This window comes from Bubalus kerabau, chromosome X, assembly GCF_029407905.1.
Source record: "Bubalus kerabau isolate K-KA32 ecotype Philippines breed swamp buffalo chromosome X, PCC_UOA_SB_1v2, whole genome shotgun sequence".
Taxonomy (NCBI): domain Eukaryota; kingdom Metazoa; phylum Chordata; class Mammalia; order Artiodactyla; family Bovidae; genus Bubalus; species Bubalus kerabau.
Genome location: NC_073647.1, coordinates 82,239,943 through 82,264,811, shown reverse-complemented (window position 1 = coordinate 82,264,811; position 24,869 = coordinate 82,239,943). Strand labels below are relative to the sequence as shown.

Genomic DNA, 24,869 nt, shown 5'->3' with positions numbered 1-24,869 from the left:
GTATGTGGTATACTATATATGGTATATAGTCAACCATTGGCAATTTGTTTTATATATACATTAGTGGCAGAGGGTCATATATTTAATGAAAAAAAAAGGTAAAAACAGTATAAGTGAAAAGCAGTCTTCTATTTAAAGACGTCAAATCTAGTCATAATCTTTGGAAAATAAATATAATCAAAAATTTAAAAACATACATCTATTTTCCATGAAATTTACTTGCCTTTCAAAATGCATTTAAAACATTGAAACGTACTGTTAATGCAAATACTTGACACACAAGAGTTCGTTTTGACATCTGTCCACTATAACCCTAACATAGACAGAAAGGCAAGGCATTAAACTAAATTTCAGAGAGAGAGGGCAGGGAACTAAATTTATGAAAGACATATGGTGCTTTACACTTATTATCCACATATATTATTACTATCTCAAAACAACCCCTAATTATATCATGTCCATTTACTGTGAACTGAAGCACAGAGACATTAAAAATTTGATCATGTTAATTTACAAATTCCTAAGGGGAGCTGTGTTTTTCCCATGGCATCTAGAAGAGTTTGAGAATATAATAAGTGTTTGGTTTACCTTTGGTGAGTGAGTAAGTCAGTAAATAATCGACACTAACCTGGGAAACATTCCAAATTAAAGAAATATATACACATAGTAACATTCATTGAAGTTAAAAGGAAAGTACGCCAAGTTTGCTTCCAAGAATTTTTAGAATTATAAGCTATTACAAGAAAACATGAATCCAAAATTTCCACATTATTCCACAAGTAATGGTTGACTAGACATCCTGAGGCAAAGTTTATTTTGGTGATAAATAATTTGAAGGTCTATTAGACTTAAAAACATCTACATAGTTTCTCCCAATATCTCAGGAATATATTTATCTAGCAAACATTTTCTTGTCTGCAGTTTATCTACCTAATAATAAAAAAAGAGATCTCTTAAAACACATCATCTTTTCAAAGTTTCTTTCTTCCATTAGCATGCTGCATTTTTAAAAATCCCTAAAAATAAAAGGATAGTAAGCAGTTCACTGTCTTTCCTATAATAGAAGTTTTTTTAATTAATTTATTTTTTAATTGAAGGATAATTGCTTTACAGAATTTTGTAATTTTCTGTCAAACATCAACATGAATCAGCCATAGCTGTACATATGTCCCCTCCCTCTTGATATAAGTTTTAACTAGCCACAGACAAGAAGAAAATTGTAATACTTCTTCCTTTTCCTGTATGTTAGAGTTTTCTATAGGGATAAAGGTTTCTGCACAGTCAATGGCTTTGGCCATTTTTAACATCAATTATGCCTAAAACTATTTTATATCAAATAAAATCCTAGCTAGGAATCCTGTGGTTATCCTTCATTTCAGGAGAGTATGTTTTCAGTAATATTCTGTCTCTGTGTCTCCTCTCCTGGAGTATGGGGTCTCAAGGAACTAGTCTGACAATCCAAGGAATCTGAAAGGTGCTGTCATGGTTTATGGAGTTTATTAGTATCAGTGACAGATTGAATAAGAACAAAAATAAAAAGAAAACTCAGTGGAAATTTGGAAGATAAATTTGAAGATATCTTATTGAAAGTATAACAAAACAGTGAACAGATTGAAAATGGAAATCTCAGGGTAACCGTTGTCTTCCAGGTGCAGAGTAATCAATTCAAGTTGGAGCATATCAGAAGATTCCAGGAAAATTTTTTTAAGATGATAAAATTGTTGCACTACCAAATGTGTATGAATATACTGAAAGGAGACATGTACAAGTGGGAAAGGGTATCAGGATAAATTAGTAGTCAGTACCTAGAAAATTAAGCAAGCAAATATACAAAAACCAAAAAATAAGTAAATATTAGATTTCAAGGAAACAAAATAATACTATTCAGAAAAGGACAAAAAATATATTATACTACATAAGATAAATGGTAAAGCATTTACATAGTCATAATAATGTTAACACTGAATATCAAACTAACCAAAATTATGAAATAATTATACTGTGAGAGTAAGAAGTGAAGAAATATGGATTTAGGTGAAAAGGATCAATGACGAGATCTTGAAAGAGTTAGAATATCTTGCATTTCATAGTAAAATATCAATCAGCAATGCCTAACACTGAAAAAATCAAGAAGCAGTGATATAAACAGAAGAAACTGCTAGGTGTTCTCCAATATACTTATCCCTCATCCAATATAATAGAAAGTTTAGCTGGGCACATGGATCTCCATAATATAACTACATTTGCTGTTTTCCTTGCAGTTAGATATGACTGAGCGACTTCACTTTCACTTTTCACTTTCATGCATTGGAGAAGGAAATAGCAACCCACTCCAGTGTTCTTGCCTGGAGAATCCCAGGGACGGCTGAGCTTGGGGGGCTGCCATCTATGGGGTCACACAGAGTCGGACACGACTGAAGTGACTTAGCAGCAGCAGCAGCAGCAGCAGATATGACCATGTGACTCATCTTTAGCCAATGGGATTTAAGTGAACATGTCTTGTAGCAGTTTCTGGGAATCCCTTTTAAAAGATAGCTGGTACACACTTTTGTCCCTTCTTTCTCCTCATCTCTGTCATGCTACCTGGACCATAAATGTCATGATTTTGGACCCTGAGGACAAGAGCTACATCATAGGGATGGCAGAATGGAAGATGAAAGGCATCAGAATCTCTGAGGACTTCACAGGGCAGAACTGCCATGCCAGCTCTAGATTTGTACATGGACTTGAAATATATTGTTTAAAATATTATTTTAATAATAGTTTTAAAATAAATGTCTATTTATTTTGAGTCTTTTTGCTATTCACAGCAAAACCTAATTCTAATTAACATAGAATTATTCACAGATAGAGGTAAATACCAAAGGAATCATCTAAAGGGTGGAAATAATTGATTCTGGCTGCCACAAAATGGTAGGAGGGGAGAAGTAAAGCATGTTGGTTTTGTAGCAAGTTCTACAGAACTTAACTCCTTGAACTATGTGTGTATATAATTTTGATTAAAAACAACAATGACAACAAAAACACATTCTCTGTATTTCCATAATTGTGGCATTCGCTTAGGCACCACATACCATGGTCTCACTCCAATTCCTCTTCAGGTACCTATATTCTTTTGTTGTCTCTTTTGCTAGACTTCAGGCTCCTTAGAAATAGGATGTGTCTGTGTTGGAGAAGACTCTTGAGAGTCCCTTGGACTGCAAGGAGATCCAACCAGTCCATCCTAAAGGAAATCAATCCTGAATATTCATTGGAAGGACTGATGTTGAAGCTGAAACTCCAATACTTTGGCCACCTGATGAGAAGAGCTGACTCATTTGAGAAGACCCTGATGTTGGGAGGGACTGGTGGCAGGAGGAGAAGGGGATGACAGAGTATGAGATGGTTGGATGGCATCACTGACTCGATGGATGTGAGTCTGGGTGAACTCCGGGAGTTGGTGATGGACAGGGAGGCCTGGCGTGCTGCGATTCATGGGGTTGCAGAGTCGGACATGACTGAGTGACTGAACTGAACTGAACTGAACTGTATTTCTATTTCCCAGTTCGTATGTATAACACATAGCATTCTCCGTCTATGAAATCTCAAAGAGTCGGACACAACTTAATGATTAAACAGCAGCAGCATGCTCAGTAAATACAGGATTTAGTTTGACTTCTCATCTGAACCCTAAAAAAATAAAAAGCAAAGGTCTGGTCATGACAGTATTTATTTTGAGAATATTATTTAGTTTTAGAAATATGCTCTGATTTTCCCCTATATTTCTCCCTCTTTATTCATGTATATATGTATGAGGAAATATTTTCTCCTCTGGAAGAGTTCTGTATTTTGTTTTTTCTTCTTTAATAGTAGTTACCTCTTGATTTTCTGCAATGATCCTTCTGTGTGAGCTGAAGACTACGTTTACTTGCTCACAAGAGCCATCTGTTAGCATCTCTTCTGAAATCTGCATTAAATGAGCCATGGAATCAGCCATGGCAGGAATCTTTATATCATAGAAATCAACAAATGATACAAATCAGAGTTATTTTCCTTAAAAAAATGTTGTTAAATACTTACCAGCACAGTACTGTCATTACCTAAATCTTACACAAATATTAATATCTTTCAAATGGAATGTAAGCTACAGTTTCCATGACTGATCACTATAATTTTCAATCTATCATTCATTATATAGTATGTGAAATGCACAGTAGTGTCCCACTCTCTGAGTGAGTGTCTGAAACCAGGGATAGTATTTAACTCTATATATACTATGTTTTTTCTATACACACACCTGTGATGAAGTTTAATTTATAAATTAGGTGCAGTAGGAGAAAATCTGAATTGCCAGCATCATTATTCTTAAGCTTTGGAGCAATTATTAAGTAAAATAAGGGTTACTTGAACACAAGCACCATGATACCATGACAGTTAATCTGATAACCAAGAGGACTACTAAGTGATTAATGTGTGGGTAGAATATACAGCATGAATACACCAGAGAAAGGGAAGATTCACATCCTAGGTGGGATGGAGCAGGACAGCACAAGCTCTATCATCCAGCTCCAAACAGAACACAATGTAAAACTTATGAATTGACATAAGAATTAGTAGTTTTATTTAACTTGAACAGATGTAATATTGAAACTGATAAACTACTTTTGCTTCAAATTTAAATCGTTTTTTCTTGAAACAGATTAATCAATGTTGTCAATGTAGATTAAACACTAAAAAAAATACCTTTTAATTTTTTTACTTGATGCACTTATTGGAAACATTTTAAGTATGTCTGGAACACCTTGGTTATGTAAATCTACAGTCAGACAGTAACCATAGGGGGATTGGTTCCAGGACCATCAGGGATATGAAAATCCATGGATAGTCAAGTCCCATAGTTGGCCTTCCATAGCCAGAGATTCTGCATCTCCATGTAAAAGTTTTTGAGTGGACATAGTTTTCATTTCTTCTGAGTATTACCTAAGAATGGAATTTCTGTCATATATCTCTGTGTAAACAGTTTTGAGGACCATTTTCCAAAGTGGCTAAGACATTTTACATTTTCACCAGAGGTGTATAATGGTTCAAATTTCTCCACATCCTGGTATATACTTGTTATTATTTGTTTTTTTTTTATTATTATTATAGCCATCATAGTGGGTGTTAAGAGGTATCTATCTCATTGTGGTTTTGATTTCCATAATGACAACTGATGTTGAGCATGTTTTTATGTATTTATTGGTCATTTGTAAATCTTTGGATAAATGTCTGTTCTAATCCATTGCCCATTTTAATTGCATTATTTGCCTTTTTATTATTGAGATGTAAGAGTTCTTTACATATTTTGGATATGATTCCTTATCAGATATATGATCTACACATATTTCCTCCCATTCTGTGGTTTTTTCACTTTATTGGTAGCATTGTTTAAAGCACCTCATACAATTTGCAATTAATTTTTATTGGAGTATAGTTGATTTATAATGTTCTGATAGTTTAAAATGTACAGTAAATTGAATAAATTTTATGTATATCAATTCTTTTTCAGATTCTTTTCCCATATAGGTTATTATAGAATATTGAGTAAGGTTCCCTGTGCTATACAGTAGGTCCTTGTTAGTTATCTATTTTATATATAGCAGTGTGTATATGCTAATTCCAATTTCCTAATTTATAACTTCCTCTCCATTTTCCCTTGGCAACCATAAGTTTGATTTCAAAATCTGTGAGTCTGTTTCTATTTTGTATATAAGTTCATTTGTATTATTTTTATTAGATTCCACATATAAGTAATATCATATAATATTTATCTTTGGTATGATAATCTCTAGGTCCATCCATGTTGCTGCAAATAACATTATTTCATTCTCTTTTTATGACTGAATGATATTTCGTTGTATGTATGTACTACATCTTCTTTATCCATTTCTCTGCCAATGGACACTTTAGGTTGCTTCCATGTCTTGGTTATTGTAAACAGTGATTCAAAGAACATTGCAGTGCATGTATCTTTTTGAATTATAGTCCTCCTCACATATACGTCCAGGAGCAGGGTCTCTGGGTCATATGGTAGTTCTATATTTAGTTTTTAAGGAACTTCCATACTCTTCTCCATAATGGTGGTACTAATTTGCATTCCCACCAACAGTGTAGGATCCCTGGATTGGGAACCATAACCTTTGCAGCTTTTGTATGTAGATTTTTTGATGATGGCCATTGTAATTGGTGTGAGGCATTTTTCAAAGAACTAGAACAAAACATTTTAGAATTTGTATAGAAACACAAAAGAACCCAAATAGCCAAAGTAATCTTGAAAAAGAAAAACGGAGCTGAAAGAATCAGGCTGCCTGGCTTCAAACTACACTACAAAGCTACAATAATCAAATCAGTATGGTAATAGTACAAAAACAGTACAAAATAGTACAAAATCAATGGAACAGGATAGAAAGTCCAGAGATAAACCCACACACCTATGGTCACCTAATCTATGAGAAAGGAGGCAAGAATATACAGTGGAGGAAACATAGTCTTTTCAATAAGTGGTGCTGGGAAAACTGGGCAGCTGCATGTCAAGGAATGAAATTAGAACACTGATGTAAGACTTGGACTATAAAGAAAGCTGAGCACCAAAGAATTGATGTTTTTGAACTGCGGTGTTGGAGAAGACTCTTAAGAGTCCCTTGGACTGCAAGGAGATCAAACCATCCTAAAGGAAATCAATCCTGAATATTCATTGGAAAGTCTGATGCTAAAGCTGAACCTCCAATACTTTGGCCACCTGATGCGAAGAACTGACTCACTGGAAAAGACCCTCATGCTGGGAAAGATTGAAGGCGGGAAGAGAAGTGGATGACAGAGGATAAGATGGTTGGATGGCATCACCAACTCAATGGACATGAGTTTGAGGAAACTCCAAGAGTTGGTGATGGACAGGGAGGCCTGACGTGCTGCAGTCCATGGGGATGCAAAGAGTCGGACACGACCAAGCAACAGAACTGAACTGAACGGAAATAATACCATATGGGCTTCCCTGGTGACTCAGCTGGTAAAGAATCTGCCTGCTATGTGGGAGACCTAGGTTTGATCCCTGGATTGGGAAGATCTCCTGTAGAAGGGAAAGGCCTGGAGAATTCCATGGACTGTATGGGGTTGCAAAGAGTCAGAAACCACACAAAAAAATAAATTCAATGGATTAAAGACCTAAATTTAAGGATGGATACTCTAAAACTCTTGGAAGAAAACATAAGCAGAACATCCTGACATAAATCACAGCAAGCTCTTTTTCAGTCTACCTCCTAGAGTAATGAAAATAAAAACCAAAATAAACAAATGGCACCTAATTAAACTTAAATGTTTTTGCACAACAAAGGAAACTATAAACAACATGAAAAGACAATCCTCAGAATGGGAGAAAATATTTTCAAACAAAGCACCTGACAAAGGATTCATCTCCAAAATGTACAAACCTCTCACGCATCTCAATATCCAAAAAAAAAAAAAGACCCAATCAAAAAATGGACAGATGTTCTATGTAGCTATTTCTCCAATGAAGACATACATGTAGCCAAAAAAGCACATGAAAAGATGTTCAACATTACAAATTATTAGAGAAACACAAATGATGAAATTTTTAAGGCTTTCATTTATGACACTCATCAACTACAACATGAAAATTATTGAAAATCCCTTACCCGAACTATTTCACAGTCAACACTTAATTCAGTTGCAACTGCTTCAATTTTTTCTCGACAAACAGAGCCAAGGCTGGTCATGCCATTGTCCCAGTACTTCTTAAGAGTGGCTAAGTCTTGGTCACTGAACTGAGTGCGATCTTGTAGCTGTAAAGAACATTTTTAAAAATTAGAATAATCAATAATCAAATATTAAAGGGCATCATCAGAGCAAGATGTGCTAGGTTACTTTCAATGCATAAATTGATTTCATAATTCTTATTCTGTGTTTCCCCATTCTGAAGTGGACATTTTCATGGTATTTATTTCTATGCGATGAACATGTGCTAGAATAAAATAGGTAAAAAAAGTTAACTGATAGAAATTAAGCAATGCTGATTTTAAATGGTTGTAATCACACAAATAATACAGGTAATTGTAGAAGATACAAATGCATTTTTAAAAGAAGATAATTTAAATCACTAACCATCCTGGAAATTACATTTGTTAATTATAATTATATTCTCTCAAACTTTTCTCTATAATGCATATATTCATACTCACACTGCATATATTAAAAATCACATGTCACAGTGTTGTCTTCTGATAAATTGATCTAGATTTACTATAGATAAGCTCCAATTAGTTATAATTAATTAAAATATTAAATAAGAAAAATGCAAGAAGATAATGTTCTTTTAATATCATAAAAAAAAGAACAATCACATTTATGTCTTCAGAAAGTTTCAGAATAAGCCTGTCTTTTTAATTCTTAGCTTTTTAAAAACCAAGTAACTATGGACTTTATATATTGTTTTAATTCAATGAATCCTAGGGGCATCCCCAAGAAATAAGTTAGAAGCATGATAGAATAATGACTTTTATTTGTGAATAAGAAGACATGAAAAGAAAGGACAAAGGACTTTCTTTCAACAGAGCACAGAGATATCATGGTAGTTAGAAATAGACATATATATCTGATTTTTTCTAGTAGTTTTATCCCTATGATGTCTCCAATTATTTCAAGGGGTGGTTAAAAAATCTATAAATTAACTTTAATTAAAAATATATATCCTGTAAAATCTTGTATGAGTATATGTATGTTTGTGATGAAAGAGTGAGAGTGATGAGAAAGTCGGAGAAAGCCTGTGAGAGTGAAGGAGTAGAGAATTAAAGTGGCAAATCATGGCATGAGGTATAAGGTTCTGTTGCTGCCTTCTGCCTAAGAATAAATGATCTGGTCCCGCACAGAGGTTAGACTTCAAAGCCTTCCTAGACATAAATAGTTTTGAACGTTTCTTCCTTAACTGAAATTTAAAATGAGGCTGTACACTGGGACGACCCAGAGGGATGGTACGGGGAAGGAGGAGGGAGGAGGGTTCAGGATGGGGAACACGTGTATACCTGTGGCGGATTCATGTTGATATATGGCAAAACCAATACAATATTGTAATGTTAAAAAATAAAAAAAAAATAAATACATAAAATGGAACTCTCTTCTAAATTCATTTCAGGTAACAATGAAAGGTAGTATATAAAACATGTAAACCATACTTAAAAAGAGTTATCATAGCTAATGAAAGTGAAGTTGCTTAGTCGTGTCCAACTGTCTGCGACTGCATGGACTCTCTGTCCATGGGATTTTCCAGGCAAAAGTACTGCAGTGGGTTGCCATTTCCTTCTCCAGGGTATCTTTCCCACCCAGGGATTGAACCCAGGTCTCCCACATTCCGGGCACGCTTTACCGTCTAAGCCACCAGGGAAACCCATTATCATAGCTAATACTGATATAATAATAAACAACAGGTGCAAATTTGTTTTAAAGCTACAATTTTTGAAAACAAAATTTAGCTATCAGGATGAAAAAGCAATATATGAATTCTCAGTTTACTATCAAGAAAATGAAGTTAAACTGAATGGCATTGAAACATGTAAAATATCATGTATGAAATGAGTTGCCAGTCCAGGTTCGATGCACGATACTGGATGCTTGGGGCTGGTGCACTGGGACGACCCAGAGGGATGGAATGGGGAGGGAGGAGGGAGGAGGGTTCAGGATGGGGAACATATGTAAACCTGTGGCGGATTCATTTTGATATTTGGCAAATCTAATACAGTTATGTAAAGTTTAAAAATAAAATAAAATTAAAAAAAAAAAAAAGGAAAAAAAAAAAACTGTATGGTTAACATATGTCTCTCAGTAAGACATATAATACTGCTTTTCTTTGTGTGTTAATGAATTTCAATATCGGCTAGATCTCTTCTCCCCGCTATAGTTAAAAACAAACAAACAAACCCTGATTAGTAACATCTATTACAAGTACTAGTACTAAATTACATGTTTACAATAAAAGAATCAAAGTATGTCATCCAAGTTTTTTTTTAAAATCAAGTAAAATAATGATCAAGTTATTTATAACATAAAAATTTTATGTGCCTTTCCTATATCAGAGTTTGGCAAGATGGCAGAGTAGGACGGTGCTCATCTTCTCCTGCAAGAACACCAAAATCACAACTAGCTGCTGAACAACCATTGACAGGAAGCTGTTGGGACCCACCAAAAAAAAAAAAAAAATACCCCACATCCAAGGACAAAGGAGAAGCAGCCACAACACTCTTGGAGGGGCACAGTCATGTTTAAAATCAAACTTCATACTTGCCAGAGACTCTTGGAGGGCATAAACAAAACCCTGTGGGCACTAGGACCCAGGGAAAGGAGCAGTGATCCCCCACAAGAGAGAATCAGATCTGTCTGTGAGTGTTTGAAGTCCTCCTATGGAGGCATGGGTCAGCAGTGGCCTGCTGCAGGGACAGGGGCACTGGTAACAGCAGTCCTGGGAGCCATAGTATGAGGTATAAGTTCTCTTGAAGGAGGTCACCATTAACCCCACAACAGAGCCTCTGGGTGGGTGATCCACAAACTGGAGAACAATAATACAAAAGAAGTTCTTGCACTGTTGCAAAAGTTTTAGGCTCCACAACAGACTTCTCAACCATGGGATCTGGCAAATCGACTGAGAATCCTCAGGGAATCTGACTTTGGAGGTGAGCGGGATTTGATTACAGAAGTTCCACAGGACTGGGGGAAATAGAGACTCTTGGAGGGCACAAAAAACAAGACTCAGAGATCAAATTGCCAACATCCATTGGTTCATAGAAAATGGGAGGGTAAGTTTCAAGGGAATTACAGAAAACATCTGTTTCATTGACTATGCCAAAGCCTTTCACTCTGTGGATCACAATAAACTGTGGAAAGTTCTGAAAGAGATGGGAATACCAGACCACCTTACCTGCCTCCTGAGAAAGCTTTATGCAGGTCAAGAAGCAAAAGTTACAACTGGACCTGGAACAACAGACTGGTTCCAAATTGGGAAAGGAGTACATCAAGGCTGTACATTGTCACACTGCTTACTTAACTTCTATGCAGAGTACATCATGTGAAATGCTGGGCTGGATGAAGCACAAGCTGGAATCAAGATTGCTGAGAGATATATCAATAACCTCAGATATAAGATGACAGCACCCTAATGATAGAAAATGAAGAGTAACTAAGGAGCCTCTTGATGAAGGTGAAAAAAAGAGAGGAATGCTGCTGCTGCTAAGTCACTTCAGTCGTGTCCGACTCTGTGCAACCCCAGAGATGGAAGCCCACCAGGCTCCCCCGTCCTTGGGATTCCCCAGGCAAGAACACTGGAGTGGGTTGCCATTTACTTCTCCAATGCATGAAAGTGAAAAGTAACTAAGGAGCCTCTTGATGAAGGTGAAAAAAAGAGAGTGAATAAGCTGGCTTAAAACTCAACATTCAAAAAAACTCAGATCAGGGCATCTGGTCCCACCATTTCATGGCAATAAATGGGGAAACAATGGAAACAGTGACAGATTTTATTTTCTTGGGTTCTCAAATCACTGAATATGGTGACTGAAGCCATGAAATTAACAGACACTTTCTCCTTGGAAGAATAGCTATGACCAACCTAGATAGCATATTAAAAAGCAAAGACATCACTTTTCCGACAAAGGTCCATATAGTCATGTGAGGGTTAGACAATAAAGAAGGATGAGTACTGAAGAATTCATACTTTTGAACTGTGGTACTGGAGAAGACTCTTGAGAGTCCCTTGGACTGCAAGGAGATCCAACCAGTCAATCCAGTCTTAAAGGAAATCAGTCCTGAATATTCATTGGAAGGACTGATGCTGAGGCTAAAGCCCCAATACTTTCACCACCTGATGCAAAGTGCTGACTCACTGGAAAAGACTCTGATGCTGGGAAAGATTGAGGGCAGGAGGAGAAGGGGACGACAGAAAATGAGATGGTTGGGTGGCATCATCGACACAATAGACATGAATTTGAGAAAACTCAGGGAAAAAGTAAAGGACAGGGAAGCCTGGTGTGCTGCCTTCTGTGTAGGTCACAAAGAGTCAGATGAAATTAAGCAACTGAACAACTCCTTTATTGTTTGTACAATAGTTGTGGGGTTGAAAATTTCAAAACCAGAGAGCAAAATTAATGGGAGCATTGTTCTAGGTAGATTCAAATAATTCATCATAACAGCCAGCATAAATATTCCCATATTTTTCCATTGTACCAAATTCTCCACTGCAAGCTAGCTTACATTATTGTCGAAATGGAAAGAATAATCAACAGAACAGTGAATACACTCAGCAAGTTAAGTTGTAATTCATTTAGGGGACATCCAAAGCCGATTCATCCCTTAAATTGAACTAAATAAAACTTGATTTGATTTGTTAGAAATGTGCTAGGATCTTAGCATCAGCAATACTGAAGGTGACCTATTATGACAACGCCCGTTAAGTAGAAGCTTATGGGGGAAAGGGAAATTATTTTTAAAGCTCCTAAGAGCATATTCTAACTAAGATAATAAGTAAGGTAATAAAAATCAACTAGCATTAAAACTGAATACTCATTTAAAGAAGAAAAAAATGTGTATACTTAAGGTGAATACTTCCCTGAGGAAACCTGAAGATGAAATCAGTTTTGTCTCTCTGAAGAGTTGTGAGCCATGCTCAGTCACTCAGTCACATCCGACTCTGAGGCCCTGGAGTATGTTGCCATTCTCTTATCCAGGGAATCTTCCTGACTCAGGGATTGACCCTGGGTCTTCTGAATTGCAGGTGTATTCTTTATTGTCTGAGCCACCAGGGAAGTCTCTTTGTCTCTCTATTGGACTTAAGCCACTTTCACTTTACAAGACATCCCTCAGCTTAAACTGCTGATTTAAGTGATGGAGACATATTAGTCAATTATCTTGTTGATTTTTGTGAGGAGTAACATTCCAGTAACCCTGGAAACCTAGGTTAAAGCTGAGGTTTGGCCTATGTGACCAGGTAATTATTTTGATTTCACTTGGATTATATTGTAAAACAATAGAAAAAAAAATCTTCTGACTTCTTCACCAATTTTAAGAACATTTCAAGGAATTTACTTCTTTGATTTTTCTTTTTAAATAAAACTGAGTGACAAAACTCTGATATTGGGGAGCATAGTTTCTTGTTTTAAGTATGTGTCTTATTAGAGTTAAATGTAGAAATGAATTATATATGTGTACTCAGAAGCAATCCTTTTGAAACAAGAACTATTACAAATGTTAAACTCAACTAACAGTTCCTTACTCCCTCAGTTTTCCATATGATGTGCATTATTCTGTCATATCCCAACCAGCAGTCCAAAGAGTAATGTATGCTGCTGAGATTTCAAACTAGCTTTGTGAAAGCTTATTCATTTTCCCTCTAGATAATGCTAGATAATGGGCTACTTAATAGGAGGTATCATGCATTTTTGCTTTTATTCTCATTGTAAAAATGAAAGTAATTATGTACTTGTTTAACAAATTCAAACAGAAGGATATAAAATGGGCTACAATCTCTCTTCCTTTCTTAGGTACAAACTCCAATCCTGACACTGTCAGTAGCTTCCTGAGTAAGTTTCCAGGGTAAAAATGTATATACACTTAGAAAAAACAAACCAATGATACTATAAACTTAACTTCTTTCACTTATTATATTTAGAAGATCTTTCCATATCATCATTATATCATGTGTATATCATCAGGATACCATCGATACACTTCAATCATTTTAACTGTTACACTGTATTCCATCACATGGACACTATACAATTTACTTATGCAATTGTTATTTAATATTATCTAATTATGTTATATGGGCTACTTTATATCTTAAAAGATGATGCTGTTAAAGTGCTGCACTCAATATGCCAGCAAACTTGGAAAACTCAGACGAGGCAACAGGACTGGCAAAGGTCACTTTTCATTTCAACCCTAAGAAAGCAATGTCACAGAGTGTTCAAACTACAGCACAATTATACTCATCTCACATGCTAGCAAAATAATAGTCAAAATTCTCCAAGCCAGGCTTCAACAGTACATGAACCGTCAACTTCTGGATGCTCAAGTTGGATTTAGAAAACGCAGAAGAACCAAGATCAAATTGCCAACATCGGTTGGGTCATAGAAAAAGCAAGACAGTTTCAGAAAAACATCTACTTTTGCTTCACTGATGGTGCCAAAGCCTTTGACTGTGTGGATCACAGCAAACTGTCGAAAATTCCTAAAGAGATAGGAATACCAGACCACCTTTCCTGTCTCCTGAGAAATCTGCATGCAGGTCAAGAAACAGCAGTTAGAACCAGACTTGGAACAACAGACTGGTTCCAAATTGGGAAAGGAGTACATCAAGGCTCTATATTGTCACCCTTCATATTTAACTTATGTGCAGAGTACATCATATGAAACGCTGGGCTGGATGAAGCACAAGCTGGAATCAAGATTGCCAAGAGAAATATCAATGACCTCAGATAGGCAGATGATACCACCCTTATGGCGGAAAGCAAAGAGGAACTAAAGAGCCTCCTGCTGAAAGTTGAAAGAGGAGAGTGAAAATGATGGCTTAAAACTCAGCATTCAAAAAACTAACATCATGGCATCTGGTCCCATCATTTCATGGCAAATAGATGGAGAAACAATGGAAACAGTGACAGATTTTATTTTCTTGGACTCCAAAATCACTGCAGATGGTGATTGCAGCCATGAAATTGAAAGACGTTTGTTCTTTGGAAAAAAAGCTATGACCAAACTAGACAGCATATTAAAAAGCAGAGACATTACTTTGCCAACAAAGGTCCATCTAGTCAAAGTTATGGTTTTTCCAGTCATCATGTATGGAGGTGAGAGTTGGACTATAAAGAAAGCTGAGCACCAAAGAAGTGATGCTTTTGAACTGTGCTGTTGGAGAAGACTCTTGAGAGTCCTCGGACTGCAGGGAGATCAGACCAGTCAATCGTAAAGGAAATCAGTCCTGAATATTCATTGAAACCTGAATATTCATTGATGCCTGAAGCTGAGTGACTGAACAGAACTGAAGTGAATTATGTTATCTAATTTAGCTATCTAAGGATAGACATTAGGTGATTTTCAGGTTATTGTTATTAAAATCAATGCTGAAATGGACATTCTGGTACATATCTTGCTTAATATTTGCAGTTATGTATAACGGGAAATTCCAAGCTATGTGTTTCCAGTTCTTCAAGTTGACAAGGAAAGGATTCCCAACACCAGACAGATGAAACCACCATGTATATGTGAGTCACATATACTCACAGCCTGTAAGAGGAGAACACTGTACGCCATACAGGAACATATGAGAATACTGAAAACAGAATGAACAAGCAAGGGCAGTGGTGTAACCCTGAAGCGTGGTGAAACCTCTCTTTCCCATAAGAGTATATGATCGACTTGTTTGAATCATTTTGTCGGCTAGCAGGGAACTGAAGCTTGCCATCCAGGGATAAATAGACATTGTGTCTTGTCCCTGTGCTAAGGAGAGTTGTTTGAATATGGTATTTCATCTGCAGAAACAGGATGGGAAGGAGAACTTGGGGTTGGGCCATAATTCAAGACCCTCTTGGCTTTTCCCAGTTGTCAATACACAAATAATGTGGTAACTTAATTTTAGATTTTACAGGACAAAATGGAATTGGTTGCCCAAAGAGTATGTGCATTTAAAATATTTTGTAAATATAGACAAATTGCCCTTGGATAAGGGCTGAAATATATGACAGTCCCTATTTTCCTGTATCTTTATCAATGCTAGGGATTATCCAACTTTATAATTATTGCTAGTTTAGTGAAAGATTGTATCTTGCTGTTTTGATTTGTATTTCTTTAAATAAGACCAAGGGTTTTTGTATGCTTAACGGCCTTATGAATTTATTTTTCTGAAAAATGCTTATCTAAAGTATGATGCATTTTTTACTTATTATTTTTTAAATTTGTATACTCTTAGTGACAAGAACTGTGCTAAACATATGTTAGATATCTTTTTTTTTTTGTAAATAAGGGTATTTTTAATCATATGGAATATGTTTCCTATCATTAGTAATACACTGTGTGAAGTCACATCAGTCATCTAAGGTGACTCTTTGTGACCCTATGGACAAAACTCCTCTGTTCATGGGATTCTCCAGGCAAGAATACTGGAGTGGGTCGCCATTTCCTTCTACAGGGGATCTTGCTGATCCAGGGATTGAACCTATGTCTCCTGCATTGCAGGCATATTCTTTACCATCTGAGTCACCAGGGAAGCCCCATAGTTCTTATAATTGGCTATATTTTTCCAATATTAATTTAGCAATTAATAAAATTAGGGAAAAGTTAGTTAAAAATAAATCAAAGTAGGAAGTCCACATCAAAGAGTACAAATGAACATATCTATAAAACAGAAATATAGTTGCAGATGTAGAAAACAAACTTATGGTTATCTAGGGGTAAGGAAGGGGAGGGATAAAATGGAAGATTGAGATTGTCATATACACACTACTATGGGCTTCAGTGGTAAAGAATCAGCCTGCCAATGCAGGAGATGCAGGTTTGATCCCTGTGTCACGAAGAACCACTGGAGAAGAAAATGGCAACCCCTTCCAGTATTCTTGCTTGGAGAATACCATGATCAGAGGAGCCTGGCAACTCCATGGGTTTGCAAAAGGTTGGACACAACTTAGTGATTAAACAAAACACAACTATATATGAAATAGATAACAAATAAATACCTAGTGTATAGCACAGGAAATTTGACTCACTACTCTGTAAAGGCCTATATGAGGTAAAATCTAAAAATGAATGACTGTATATATATATATATATATATATATATATATATATATATACACACACACACACACACACAAACTAATTCACTTTGTTGTACACCTGAAACTAACACGTTGGAAATCAACTATACTCCAAGGGACTAGATCTGATAGACAGAGTGTCTGATGAACTATGGATGGGGGTTCATGACATTGTACAGGAGACAGTGATCAAGACCATCCCCAAAAAAAGAAATGCAAAAAAGCAAAATGGCTGTCTGAAGAGGCCTTACAAATAGTTGTGCAAAGAAGAGAAGCAAAAAGCAAAGGAGAAAATGAAAGATATATCCATTTGAATGCAGAGTTCCAAAGAATAGCAAGGAGAGAGAAAAAAGCCTTCCTCAGTGATCAATGCAAAGAAATAGAGGAAAACAAAAAATGGAAAAGACTAAGGATCTCTTCAAGAAAATTAGAGTACCAAGGGAAGATTTCATGCAAAGATGGGCTCAATAAAGGACAGAAATGGTATGGACCTAACAGAAGCAAAAGATATTAATAAGAGGTGGCAAGAATACACAGAAGAACTATACAAAAAAAGATCTTCATGACCCAGATAATCACGATGGTGTGATCACTTGCCTAGAGCCAGACATCCTGGAATGTGAAGTCAAGTGGACCTTAGGAAGCATCACTACGAACAAAGCTAGTGGAGGTGATGGAATTCGAGTTGAGCTATTCCAAATCTTAAAAGATGCTGCTGTTAAAGTGCTACACTCACTATGCCAGCAAGTTTGGAAAACTCAGCAGTGGCCACAGGACTGGAAAAGGTCAGTTTTCATTCCAATTCCAAAGAAAGGCAATGCCAAAGAATGTTCAAACTACCACACAATTGCACTCATCTCACACACTAGTAAAGTAATGCTCAAAATTCTCCAAGCCAGGCTTCAACAATATGTGAACCATGAACTTCCAGATGTTCAAGCTGGTTTTAGAAAAGGCAGAAGAACCAGAGATCAAATTTCCAGCATCCGTTGGATCATCGAAAAAGCAAGAGATTTCCTGAAAAAACATCTATTTCTGCTTTATTGACTATGCCGAAGCCTTTGACTGTGTGTATCACCACAAACTGGAAAGTTCTGAAAGAGATGGGAATACCAGACCACCTGACCTGCCTCTTGAGAAATCTGTATGCAGATCAAGAAGCAGCAGTTAGAACTGGACATGGAACAATAGACTGGCTCCAAATTGGGAAAGGAGTATTTCAAGGCTGTATATTGTCACCCTGCTTATTTAACTTATATGCAGAGTACATCATGAGAAATGCTGGGCTGGATGAAACACAAGCTAGATTCAAGATTGCTGGGAGAAATATCAATAACCTCAGGTATGCAGATGACACCACCCTTATGGCAGAAAGCGAAGAAGAACTAAAGAGCCTCTTGATAAAAGTGAAAGAGGAGAGCGAAAAAGTTGGCTTCAAATTCAACATTTAGAAAACTAAGATCATGGCATCTGGTCCCATTACTTCATGGCAGATAGATGGGGAAACAGTGGCAGGTTTTATTATTTTTGGGCTCCAAAATGACTGCAGATGGTGACTGTAGCCATGGAATTAAAAGATGCTTACTCCTTGGAAGAAAAGTTATGACCAACCTAGATAGCATATTCAAAAGCAGAGACATTACTTTTCCAACAAATGTCCATCTAGTCCAGGTTATTGTTTTTCCAGTGGGCATGTGTGGATGTGAGAGTTGGACTGTGAAGAAAGCTGAACGCTGAAGAATTGATGCTTTTGAACTGTGGTGTTGGAGAATACTCTTGAGAGTCCCTTGGACTGCAAGGAGGTCCAACCAGTCCATCCTAAAGGAGATCAGTCCTGGGTGTTCATTGGAAGGACTGATGCTGAAGCTGAAACTCCAATATTTTGGCCACCTGATGCGAAGAAGTGACTCATCTGAAGAGACCCTGATGCTGGGAAAGATTTAAGGTGGGAGGAGAAGGGCGCGACAGGGGATGAGATGATTGGATGGCATCACCAACTCAATGGACATGAGTTTGGGTAAACTCCTGTAGTTGATGATAGACAGGGAGGCCTGGAATGCTGCAGTCCATGGGGTCACAAAGTGTCGGACATGACTGGGTGACTGAAATGAACTGAATGTAATTTGAGAGGATTCTCTTATTTTTTAAATTTAGTTTTAATTGGAGGATAATTGCTTTACAGTGTTGTGTTGATTTCTCCCATACATCAGCATGAATCAGCCAAAGGCCCCCTCCCTGTTAACCTCCCTTCCACTTCCCACTGCATCCCTTCCCTCTAGATTGTCACACAGTACCAATTTGAGCTCCCTGAATCATATATCAAATTCCCACTGGCTATCTATTTTACATATGATAATGTATATATTTCTATTAGGTATAAATTTAGACAAGTTAGACATAATCTAGGCCTGGCTCAAAAGATGCAAGCCGATCTCTAAACTCCATCCCAGATACACTCAGCAGAGCTCACAGATATGCTACAACATAACTACAAAGACTTTTCAACTCCTGCACATGTGCCTTAGGCACACAATTGATACAAAATGACCACAGGGGTTTATCCAAGTAACCTTAGACAGCCAGGAGCCCATTAAGGGCTGGTGACTATTCTACACCTAATTATAACAAATGGAATTATGGGAAGACATCTGGAAAAGCATAAACAATGCAGACTGCTGTTATACAACTTATAATTGTCAATCAGCCTTGAGCATATGCCCATTTGTATTCACTTTCATTGACTGGTGGTGGGTACAAGCCTTACTTTGAACCAGGTGTAACCAAAAGGAGGAAACTGAAAATATAAAAGCAGGAAGCCAAGGAGGACTTGACAGGAAGGATGAGGAAGACTCCTTTGGGAGTGTCAGACTAATAAAAGACCTGTCTGCTTGAGCTGAACTGAGCTGTAACTTGTCTGTTGTCCTAAAACTTTGGGTCCATTGCTCCAAATTTTTGTTGCAATGAGACAAGAACTGAGGAAGAGAAATAAACCGACCTGACATTTCCATGCTACCCTCATTGATACAATAGAATAAGCTTGTAGACATCTCAGAATGTTCAGATCCAATAAAATAGCAAGTAAAATACAGGATCACAGCATTAGACACAAAGTGGGTAAGCATAGTAGCAAATCAGGTAGTTCAACAGTGAGAAAAACTTACATAATTTTTCTTTATGTATTTTTCATAATTTTAATCCAATAAGAGAAAGTGCTATTTATTTTTCCATGTTAAGTACATTCCTGGCATCAAATATAGATACCAAGTTATGCACATCCATACTTAATATGCAAATTAAGACATACCTAATGAAAGTAATTTTGTATAACTTTAAGTGAGAAGAAAAAGTCGTGGTAAACCTTCCACTAGATGGGAAATTTTGTCAGTCAACAATATTGGCTGCCTACTGGGTGATACATAAGTATACAGCTATACTGTTTATAAGTTTACATTTGTTGTCACTAAAACTCATGTGTGGTTGAGAAAAAGTGAAGTTGCTCAGTCGTGTGTGACTCTTTGCAATTCCATGGAATGTAGCCTACCAGGCTCCTCCATCCATGGAATTTTCCAGGTAAGAATACTGGAATGGGTTGCAATTTCCTTCTCTAGGGGATCTTCTCGACCCAGGAATAGAACCCAGGTCTCTTTCATTGCAGGCAGATGCTTTAACCTCTGTGACACCAGGGAAGCCCATGTGTGGTTGAGGATTCTCTAATATAAAGCAGACTTCTGTGATTTCAATTCTTCTTTTCTTTAATTTCAATGCATTGTATAGATTCTTTTTTGTTCTTACATTCTTTCTATTTCTCTCTTGTTTTTTAACTGATCCTGCCATGACTTCATCTATTTCTCTCTTGTTTTTAACTGATCCTGCCATGACTTCATCTCTAGCAGCATCTCTACTCTGCCTTTACCACAGCAGAAACCAGCTACTTAAAGCAATGTTTGTATCTCATCACTCCCTCTTGCAGAATAGTCTATTGGTTATCAGTTAAATTGTTGATCCTTGATTTAAAACCTCTTTTTCGATGCACGATACTGGATGCTTGGGGCTGGTGCACTGGGACGACCCAGAGGGATGGTATGGGGAGGGAGGAGGGAGGAGGGTTCAGGATGGGGAACACATGTATACCTGTGGCGGATTCATTTTGATATTTGGCAAAACTAATACAATTATGTAAAGTTTAAAAATAAAATAAAATTAAAAAAAAATAAACCTCTTTATTTGTTTCCTTGGCTTCTGTAACAAAGCACCACAAACTGAGTGGCTTAAAACAAAAGAGTATATATTCTCTTAACATTGCATTCTCTATTTAAAAAATCCTTATCTTACTGAACTAATGTATAATATAGACCTAAAAATGAGAATAATTGTTGTAAAATGTAACTAGGCTCCAAAAGGTTTATCAGAAGGTAGGACTTTTAAGTCAGTGTTCTTACCTGAGAATGGGAAAGATTTTGCAATGAGTATAAAACAAATACAATCATAAAATTAGACATTTGATTTGCATCATGTGAGAAATAAGACAGCTTAATTTAATAAAATATCTATAGATCAGGAAATTATCCTGTCACTCATACTACTATCCTAAAATCCTCAGGTTAAAAAAAAAAAGTTCATAATTATTTTTATAACTGTATTTAAAATACTTATTCCCTTAAATGACGGCATTAATATAGTTAATATCATTAAGTTGAAAAAACTTAGAGCTACTTCCCTTGCATTAAAGTATGCCATACGAAAATAACTTATTCATAAAGGCTGACGTTTTGAAACAGATTAACACCAAACCAAACAAATCCATTAACATTTTCTAAAGAATAAGAACCAGTTTAGGGGAAAACCATGCCTTACCTGCCAGGATGCCCCTAACCTACTCAAGTGTGAAGGAATGAAGAACAGAGCTATTTTGAAGAGTAGCACAATAGATTAAAAATCCAAGTTCATTTGACTGGTGTACCTTTTATTGAAAACATTGTTTTTTAAAATTTATTTATTTATGTTTTACATGGAGTTGACATCAACTGATATCATGTTAAATTATATATAATCATTTAAAAAACTGAAGTATGGTTAATATGTAGTGGCATGCTAATTTCAGGTGTACAGCCAAGTAATTCAGTTATATATACATATATGCATTCCTTTTCAGATTCTTTTCCATTATAGGTTACTACTGCTGCTGCTGCTGCTAAGTTGCTTCAGTCGTGTCCGACTCTGTGTGAGCCCAGAGATGGCAGCCCACCAGGCTCTGCCGACCTTGGGATTTTCCAGGGAAGAACACTGGAGTGGGTTGCCATTTCCTTCTCCAATGCATGAAAGTGAAAAGTGAAAGTGAAGTCGCTCAGCCGTGTCTGACTCTAGCGATCCCATGGACTGCAGCCTACCAGGCTCCTCCGTCCATGGGATTTTCCAAGCAAAAGTACTGGAGTGGGGTGCCATTGCCTTCTCTATTATAAGTTACTATAATATATCAATTATAGTTCCCTGTGCTATACAGTAAGTCACTGCTATTAATCTATTTTTATTATTTTAACTTTTATTTTATATTGGAATATAGTTCATTTACAATGGTGTGTTAGTTTCAAGCATACAGCCAAGTGATTCAATTCTCTTGAGAGTCCCTTGGACAGCAAGGAGGTCCAACCAGTCCATTCTAAAGGAAATCAGTCCTGAATATTCATTGGAAGGACTGATACTGAAACTCCAATACTTTGGCCACCTGATGCAAAGAACTGACTCACTGGAAAAGATCCTGATCCTGGGAAAGATTGAAGGCAGGAGGAGAAGGGGGTGACAGAGGATGAGATGGTTGGATGGCATCACCAACTCTATAGACATGAGTTTGAGTAAACTCCAGGAGTTGGTGATGGACAGGGAAGTCTGGCATGCTGCCAGTCCATGGGGTTGCAAAGAGTCAGACATGACTAAGAGACTAAACTGATATTTAGGTTATTACAGAGAATCAAGTAGAGTTCCCTGTGCTGTACAGTAGATCCTTGTTAGTTGTCTCTTTTATATATAGTAGTGCATATGTGTTAATCCTAAACTCCTAATTTATTTCTCTCCCTGTCTTCTTCCCCCACCCTCAACATCCACTTTTGTAACTATGTGTTTGGAAAACCTTGCTTTTATATGGGCTTCAATCCATGTTTAGAAACACTGAAATCTAGTAGGAAATGCAAATAAACAAAAATATTTACTTTCTGAATCTTGAAACTTTGAATGTGATAGCTAAATAACATGTACATTAAAAATCCAAATTACAAAGTGCATTTGAATCGCTTAGAAAGCTTATCATAAAAAAGCAAAAAGTAATTCTTAAAATAGTTTTGATAACTAAATTGTGACCATTCTGAAAATATGAACAATTATATGCATTTTAAGGTGGTATGTATAAAATAGAAAGCTTATTTTTCAATTCTGGCCTTTCCTACTCTATCTGTAGAATGATGTCATCATCAATACAGGAAGAAAATCTTTTGGGAACAGAGATTTACACTAACAAATGTTTAGAATTAACAGGAATGTTTACAGATAACTGAAATTGAGTTAGCCAAAGGGAGAAGAGACTGTTCTTAGGTAATTTTATAATATCACACATGAATTTTGAAACATGATTTCATACCTGATAACAAACCACAGAGAAATCTGCACACAATCCAAATCTAAAAACAGCTTCCAAAAGAATGTACATTAGTTTATTGCATTCTGTACGTAAAACTGAAACAACAATAGCAACAACAACTCTTTTCAAGTCTCCTATGCATTCATGCGTGCTCAGTCACTTAGTCGTGTCGGACTCTTTGCAACCCTATGGACTGTATCCACCAGGCCCCTCTGCCCGTGGAATTTTCCTGGCAATAATACTAGAGTAGGTTGCCATTTCCTACTCCAGGGGGTTTTCCTGACACAGAGATTGAAAATGCATTTCTTGCACCTCCTGAATTGGTAGGTGGATTCTTTACCACTGAGCCACTTGGGAAGCTCCAAGTCTACTATAATATTACATTAATGTATATCACATGCAGTTTCACTGTTAACTTTAGGAATAAGTAGTAAAAATATTGAAAGTTATCAAGACCATAAGGCTGACTACATTTACCTGTTACTGTTGGTATTTTGTTAATTTTACATGGCGTAGCTAGAAGCAACAACAATCTCAATGTCTATTCACACATGCATCTAGTTCTAAAGCATACAGTTCTATGGACTTTGATAAGTGCAATGACAAATTTCATTTTTTCTACTAAATTGTTGTGATTTATGTTAACTAAACTTATTGTTGATATAATTTCATGCTATGAATATATCAAATCATTATGTTATATATACTGTCAATTATGTACATATTATACTTGGATAAATGCAATGTTATAAAGCTGAAAACCATGAGCCTTGTTGTGCACAGCCACCCAAGATGGATGGATCATGGTGGAGAGTTCTGACAAAACATGGTCCACTGGAGAATGGAATGGCAAACCACTTCAACATTCTTGCCTTGAGAACCCTATAAACAGTATGAAAAAGCAAAAAGATATGACACTGAAAGATGAACTCCTCCAGTTGGTAGGTGCCAAATATGCTTCTGAAGAAGAGCAAAAAAATAGCTCCAGAAGGAATGAGGATGCTCAGGCAAAGCAGAAACAACAACCAGTTGTGGATGTGACTGGTGGTGAAAGTAAAGTCCAATGCTGTAAAGAACAGTACTGCATAAGAACCAGGAATATTAGGTCCATGAATCAAGGTAAATTGGACATGGGCAAGCAGGAGTTGGCAAGAGTGAGCACAACATTTTAGGAATCAGTGAACCTAAATGGACTGCAATGGATGATTTTAAATCAAATGACCATTATATCTACTACTGTGAGCAAGAATCCCTTAGAAGAAATGGAATAGCCCTCATAATCAACAAGAGTCTGAAATGCAGTATTTGGATACAGTCTCAAAAATGACAAGATGGTCTCTACTGGTTTCCAGGGCAAACCATTCAATATCACAGTAATCCAAGTCTATGCCCCAACTAGTAATGCTGAAGAAGCTGAAGTTGAA

The 24,869-nt window shown here is 36.6% G+C and overlaps 1 protein-coding gene across 1 annotated transcript in view; it reads right to left on the bottom strand.

Moving 5' to 3' along the window:
- Window positions 1-24,869, bottom strand: part of HDX (highly divergent homeobox) — a 179,782-nt gene that overhangs the window by 85,790 nt on the left and 69,123 nt on the right. Inside the window, exon 3 of the mRNA XM_055563295.1 lies at window positions 7,671-7,817. Coding sequence (XP_055419270.1) covers window positions 7,671-7,817 — 147 coding nt within the window. The remainder of the gene's footprint in view (window positions 1-7,670; window positions 7,818-24,869) is intronic.